This window comes from Mus caroli, chromosome X (assembly GCF_900094665.2).
Source record: "Mus caroli chromosome X, CAROLI_EIJ_v1.1, whole genome shotgun sequence".
NCBI classification, from domain to species: Eukaryota; Metazoa; Chordata; class Mammalia; order Rodentia; family Muridae; genus Mus; species Mus caroli.
This window is the reverse complement of record NC_034589.1, coordinates 46,281,648-46,288,965: the sequence shown is the minus strand read 5'-3', so window position 1 is coordinate 46,288,965 and position 7,318 is coordinate 46,281,648. Positions and strand designations below refer to the sequence as shown.

Here is a 7,318-nt window from a genome sequence, read left to right as displayed (position 1 = left end):
AAAAAAAAAAAAGCATCTACATTTTTATTTCTTAGAATTACAGTCATCTTTATCTTATGTTCTGTTTTTCTCATTACAAAAATAACACATATTCAGCATATAAATGTATAAAAGACAGAAAAGCAAGAACATCACATATCATTCAGAAATCCATTCCCTAGCCAATAGCTGCTGGCCATGTTCTCAAGAAGTAACCAAGATAACAACATCTTGACCTGATCTTACCCTGACTCCATTTTGAGTCTGCTCAGACAATTTTCATCCCTCATTCCATGAACAGTCACATCTGCCTTGGCCACACATTAGAGGCTTTCTAGGACCCTGACCATGGCCTAGATGCATAATTTAAGTACCTATTGAATGTATAAGCAAAACTAACCTAGTTGTTTTCTCCGGACCTATGCCTCACAATATCATTGCAGGTTTTTGCCTTTATAAACTTTGTGCCTCTGAGCTTCAGTGCCAAGAGTTCAATGTAGCAATAACCTATTCTCCATTGTCAGCTAATAAAGTACTCACATTTGGTTTTATATGGTAGTAGTCTGTAATTTTCTTCCCTGGACTTGTTCTACAATCTTTTAAAGGAAAAAGTAATACCACACATGTATAATAAATATATAACAAAATGGAAACAAATAAACCAGTTCATTTTAACTTTTTAAAAGATATCATGGTGTCCTACGAGAAGGATATGCTGTAATTTAGTGGCACTATTCCACAGTTGGGCATACAACTTATAATCTACTACACTACATAGTTTCCTAATATATACATGTAGGGCTAACTATCAGGAGCAGAATTTTGTGCTCCAAGGTTTCCATTGAGGATTCCCACAGCTGCTGGCCTATGGTATGAGCCCAGTGGCCCTGGGCTCCATTGTGCCCCACCCCAGCTTAGGGCCTACTTTAACATCTGCTGTGGCTCCTGAAGCCTTCAGAGCCCCTGAGTGCCCTGATAGGAGAGATGGTATGCTGAAGGGAATTGTTAAAAGAAACAATCCTGTTGGGATGTCACCAAGGAGGCTGTGCTGAGGCGGTAAAGTCAGCCACACAGGGCCAGCAGTCCAGAATTTCAAGGAAGCCTGTGCAACCTGGAGTGGCAGAGCAGCCTTTGTTAGCTTGCAGACTTGGCTGGCTTGCTCTTCTTACCAGGTCCTCTGAAAGAAGAAGACACCTTTGCACAGACTCAACATTGGCCTACTTTTTCTCACTCATCCCTGCCCTCTCTAGCCCCTAGCCTCAGGCTTCACTCAGAGCTGAAGCTGCTGTCCCCATCCTGGAGCAACTGTCTTCACTTCAGATTGGCCAGAATGCACCCAGCTGGACTTGTTCTGCCTCTGAAGATTTCCCTGAGGCAAGGAGTAAATTGAGGCTGCTTGCATGAAGTTGTCTCTGAACTGACTTGGTCTTTGGGGAGATTCAGTGTTTGGAGTGTTTAGAGAGCTTTACCAGTTTTCTTGTTATTGATTGGTTTATTTACCTATTTTTAATTCATTGATTTATTTTTCTCTTATAAAATACATCCCTGCCGCAGCATCCTTCCACTCTGCCCAGTCTCCCTCACCCCCGCCCCTTTGCGTCTAGTATTATTGTAAATGACTTGTTTGTTTGTTTGTTTGTTTGTTTGTTTGTTTGTTTTTCTGGGGCAGGGTTTCTCTGTGTAGCTCGGGCTATCCTTGAACAATCTCTGTAGTCCAGGCTGAACTCGAACTCACAGAGATCCTCCTGCTTCTGCTTCTGAAGTACTATGTAAATGGCTCTTACACAGCTATTTGCTCTGAATGGCAAGGTCCATTTCACAAGTCGTCATCAATGCCGGAGACATATTTTGATGACAGAGCTGCCTTTGAGTCACCTGTGGTCCTATGACTAATCTGCCTGTAAGACTCCAATAAGCTCACTACATATCCAAGTTAGAGTTGGCTAGAGTCATTTCTTTGGTCTGTGTCTGGTGTTGTATCTGGAGTGAGTAAACTTTTTTTTTCCTACACCCCTAGGAACAAAAGCAAGTAAGAGTGACTCGATCTGTGGTTTTCAATGTGACTATCTAGAAGGAGAAAGCATTGATTGGTTCATACTACTCTTGTAAAATGTCTGTATTGGAGGAAGCTGTGACTGGGAGATGTTCATGCCTATACTTGCAGAATTCAGAGGCCCCGCATTGGAATCTTCTGCGATGGGTCTCCACCTTACCTTTGAAGATAGGCTCTCTCATCAAAGCAGAATGCCATAACTGGCTAGACTGGCTGGCCAGCAAGCCTCGGAACTCTCCTGTCTCTGCTTCTCCAGCACTGCGATTAAAGGTCACGCTGCAAGTGGGCGCTGGCCCAGGCCACTGTGTTTGTGCAGCAAGCCCTTCACAGGCTGAGTCATTTCCCTGAACCTCCTTACTCTCCTCAAAGTTGATGGCACTTTAGGAAGCTTCTAAACAATGAATGACCTTTTCATCCTCCAGATGTAGCAACACTCATAACCCCGTTGCAAAGGAGTAACTAAAGCTGTGGTGATCATGACTTACGGGGTTCATTAATTAAATTTGGTTATGGGGGCAAGAAATGAGTGAGAATTTCATGCATTATCAATTCATTTTCACATTTCCAATTTGGAAGACCTTGGATTCTCCATCTATTTAACCTCCATCTGCACCTGTCAAAACCAGTTTCATGATTATTTGTTCACTCAGTTTTATCCATAAATCCAGTACCACTGAGTAGCTATGTGGAGGATCCATTGTGCCCTCTGACGTCAATGCTCTGTCTTCACACTAACCAACAGGCATACTACATGTGGACGTCTAACTGGTTTTCCTCCTCCTCGTCCTCCTCGTCTTCCTCCTCTACTTCCTTCCCTCTCTCTGTCTCTCTGTCTCTCTCTCTCTGTCTCTCTCTCTCTCTCTCTCTCTCTCTGTACATGTGTGTGTGTGTGTGTGTGTGTGTTCAAGCTCATGGTTTGGGGTTTTGAGACAGGGTTTCTTTGTGTAGCCTTAGCTGTCCTGTAACTAGCTTTGTAAAGTAGGCTTGCCTTGAACTCACAGAGATCTACCCACCTCTACATCTCAAGTGCCAGTATTAAAGGCATGTGCCACCACTGTCTGTCTGGCTTTTCACATCTTAGATAGCTAAAACTCTCAAAGATTGACAATACTTCCACTCTTGCCAGCCCTGAGAAATAAGGAGTCTCATGTTCTGCTGCTAGTGGTGTCAATTAGTAATAATAATAACCTCATTTGCATGTATCGATCAAAATGATAAGTATCTGAATTTTGGTTCTAGATTCAGATTCTGTAAATATAAAAAGGTTTTAAACTGGGGAACTCCATAGTAAGTAAACTGTACTTCAATAAAGTTATTTTAAAAAAAATAATTAAGGTATATGTCTGTTCATCTAGTAATTAACAAATAATATAGACCTATTATTTGCATTGTAAGAGGAAGTTGTAGGATAATATAAACACTAATAATTATTGTTCAATACTGAAGAATAAATCATTCAATTTGAACTTTTCTAACTAGATACTGCTACAAAATAGAACAGATGTCCCATGCAATCCCCTAAATTAGACTTCAGCTTACATCCACTGCATCATGTCCACTTAAGAGGGGCTGAAAACTGGAAGCCACAGTGAAGGAACTCAGAAACAGAGAGAGCATCCAGGATATACAAGTCTTACTGTGACTGCGTTCAATCCATGAGGGCTTTGTTCTTCCACAGCTGCAGGCAGGTTTGGTTCGGCTTTCAGAGGGTTGTTGCCAGTCTTAACTTCAGCACTGGAGCGGGTGTGCTCAGTCATGCAGTCATAGTTACTACAGGACCCTGCCACAACTCCCTGCTTGTTTTGTAGCGAGGTAGCATCTAAAAGATGAGTAAAGACAAATTTATTTATATAAATTATTTTCAAGTGCAACACATACTACAAATAAGTCCTACCAGAGAAGCTGTGGTAAAGAATCATCTAAGTCTGGAATAAAGGAACTTGGAGCTGAGATAGGAATTGGCTGGTAAGCAATGATTAAGCATGCAGGACTCTGGAGAAAGAGTGACAAGGTTTAACTCTCTCTCTTTCTCTGTCTCTCTGTCTCTGACTTTCTGTCTCTGTCTGTCTCTCTGTCTGTCTCTATCTCTGTCTCTGTCTCTCATCTTTTGTTTGTTCAATCTGGGTGTTTATGGGTATGAGTTCTGCTGAGCCACCAGCTAGCGTGTGTACCCTCTTTGCTGTCTGCCTACTCGACTTGGCTGTAGCACAGACATGGCAATGCTGGAGCTTCTTTTGTTAGAACAGAGATACCATTTATCCCAGCCACACTTCATATCATTTACTGGACTCTCACTAACTAAATGCAAGTCTCCTAATAACCCATTGGACAGGCAATAAGTGGCAGACTCCAGAGCATTTGTTTAGGGATACAAAGTGAGTGAGTAAACTTTGATTCCTATTTCCTTACTCGTCATAGATATATAATTAATTTGTTTGGCTTCTGATATAGGTTGTCTTAAACATCATCTATAAGCTAACGTATTAAAAGCTTAGTCCCCAATGTAGGAGTGTTCAAAAGTGAAATCTTTGGATTAGAAAGGCTCTAACCTCATTAGCTGAGTAATCTATTTATGAATTTGTATATAGCTTCATAAATTTGGGACTAAAGGCATTTGTTATAAAATTGATTTTTTTTTCTCCTTTCCTCCCGACTGTCGTGAATTGAGCAGCTCTGATCCACTACATCTTCCCCACCAGGATGTTCTGTCTTGCCAGATTCCCAGCAACACAGTCAAGTAACCACTGACTCAACTCTCAGAAAATACAAAGCACAAGACGGGCATTTTATCACAGTGACAGAAAGCTGGTTCAGTTAAGAAATAAAATCAGTGGGCTAGCCAAATGGCTCATTGAGTAGAAGTACTTGTCCCCAAGCCTGACAACTTGAATTTAATCCCATGATCCTACAAAATGACAGGTGAGAACTGACTCATGAGGTGTGCTGTTGCGCAGCTGTAGTCACACGCAACAAAACAAACAGATAATTTTTAAGATAAAGTAATTAAGAGAAATGACTACCGTAAATACAGAAGGAAATCTTCCTGTGACCTATGGTAAACTATAGCAAGTAGGTGGGCAGAAACCTGGCTTAACAGGGAGACCTGGTCTCAAGTAAAATAAAAAAGGTCCTAAAGTACGTAGATAAGTGGAAAAACTGGGGCACAGATACCTCCTCTCTTTCACCTCTACCCTCAACCCTTTCTCTGATTTCCTACCTCTGCCTTCTTTGTTTAAAAACTATCTTATTATTTGTTCTTTAAGAATTTCATATAATATCATCTGATTAAACCTACCCCACCTGTTCCAGATCCTCCCAGATCCACCCCACCTCTTTAGTCACCCAACTTACTGGTCTCTCCCAGTTTTTCTTTTTAGCCCATCAAGTCCAATTTGTGCTGCCCAAATACTTTTGGGTCAAGAGCCTGACCTGGAGAGTGGTCAAACTAGCAGCCGTCACATCCTTTTTTTTTTTTTTAATATTTTTATTAGGTATTTTCCTCATTTACATTTCCAATGCTATCCCAAAAGTCCCCCATACCCTCCCCCCTACTTCCCTACCCACCCACTCCCACTTTTTCGCCCTGGGGTTCCCCTGTACTGGGGCATATAAAGTTTGCAAGTCCAATGGGCCTCTCTTTCCAGTGATGGCCGACTAGGCCATCTTTTGATAGATATGCAGCTAGAGACAAGAGCTCCGGGGTACTGGTTAGTTCATAATGTTGCTGCACCTACAGGGCTGCAGATCTCTATAGCTCCTTGGGTACTTTCTCTAGCTCCTCCATTGGGGGCCCTGTGATCCATCCAATAGCTGACTGTGAGCATCCACTTCTGTGTTTGCTAGGCCCCGGCATAGTCTCACAAGAGACAGCTATATCTGGCGGTCACATCCTTAAAAAAACTGGTTCTCCCTTTCCTAGCAGCTATCAGTTGCCAGTAGCTCCTCAGGTATACTGCAAAAGCTGCTCGCGCCTCACTCCCAACTGCTTTCTTTGCCTTTTGCCATACTTTGTCCTTTTTATTTTAAAGAAAATTTCAAAAGAAAAATTGTGGGTGTGTATGCACATACACATCAGCACTCGCGTGTGTACACACATACACACATGCGCGTGCGCTCTTGCAAGCATGCACATGTGTGCATGCTTGTTGCTCCTGAGTGTATGTATGTGAACCATGTGCCCTCAGATGGCAAAGGACTACTTCTGAGACCCAAGAACTAGCGTTATTGGGCAGTTGTGAGCAGCAATAAGGCATTGGGAACTGTTCTAAACTGCTGAGTCATCTCTGTAGCCCCCATTATTTTAAAGGCTTTCTCATTCCTTTGGGCAGGGGAGTTCTGGAGTGAGTCCATGCAAGACTATCCAGCAGGTGGCATACGAGGGTGCAGGGCAAGGGACTGGCAATACCCTCACTCTGGAGACAAAATGGTGCTGCTCTGGCCAGGTACGGGCCGGGGGAGGGAAAGGGGTTTCTAAGTTCTTCGGATTCTGGACTAGAGATAAAACACACCTCTAAGGGGTCTTTTTAGACAAAGAATTAGTTCAGTACCTTCCAAGAGCTTCCGCCGCTCTTCTCTGGCCTCCTTTGGGTCTGCTTTCCTTTGAAAGAAGGCACGAAGTCTGGAAATTAGCCGGTGCATAGTTCGTGGTCCGAGCAACCTTGGGCACCAGGTGGTACCAGGAATAAGGCTTCCTTCTATCTAGTTCTCTGTCTCCCGGGAGAGCCCTAATCAGCAACTCTCACAGACACCAATTCTACTTCCGTCCTCTGTACAGCCTGTCTAGTCTAAGACTCCCACAGGGGGCAGAACTGCCACGTGCGGAGTGCCAGGGTAGCTGCTCAACCAGCCAATAGGAGAGTAGTTTACTCAAGGAAAGCCCCTGACATGTAGCAAATAGGAAGGATAAACTTTCCATGTTTGTCCCATCACATAGCGCTGAAATCCATGTAAAATGACCTCCACCCATACACTTTTATAGGTTCGGGTTTTTATTGCTGTTATCATTGTTTCGTTGGTAAGAGGTTTTTGTTTTTTTTTTCCCTGTGTTTTTGAGACAGGATTTCATTCTAACCTAGGTTGCCTCAGATTCATGACAATCTCCTGTCTCGGCTTCCTGAGTGCTGGGATTATAGGCATGAGTTACGTCACATCTTAGTGGACTGTTTCTACTTGAGGAAAACCACAGGAAACAGACATCTCTGTTTGTTTACAACAAGAGATTATTACTTTAAAATGTTTAAAAAAAAAAAAAAAGAGGTCATGGTTTCCTGACTAGAACTCCAGAAG

General features: G+C 42.7%; 1 protein-coding gene across 1 annotated transcript in view; it reads right to left on the bottom strand.

The window, feature by feature from the left end:
- The window catches only part of Ct55 (cancer/testis antigen 55), a 13,965-nt gene extending 7,163 nt beyond the window's left edge, over window positions 1–6,802 (bottom strand). Inside the window, exons 1-2 of the mRNA XM_021153975.1 lie at window positions 6,580–6,802; window positions 3,670–3,851 (exon numbers count right to left, since the gene is read on the bottom strand). Of these exons, the coding sequence (XP_021009634.1) occupies window positions 3,670–3,851; window positions 6,580–6,670 (273 nt within the window). The 5' untranslated portion in view covers window positions 6,671–6,802. The remainder of the gene's footprint in view (window positions 1–3,669; window positions 3,852–6,579) is intronic.
- Between the last annotated feature and the right edge of the window lie 516 nt (window positions 6,803–7,318).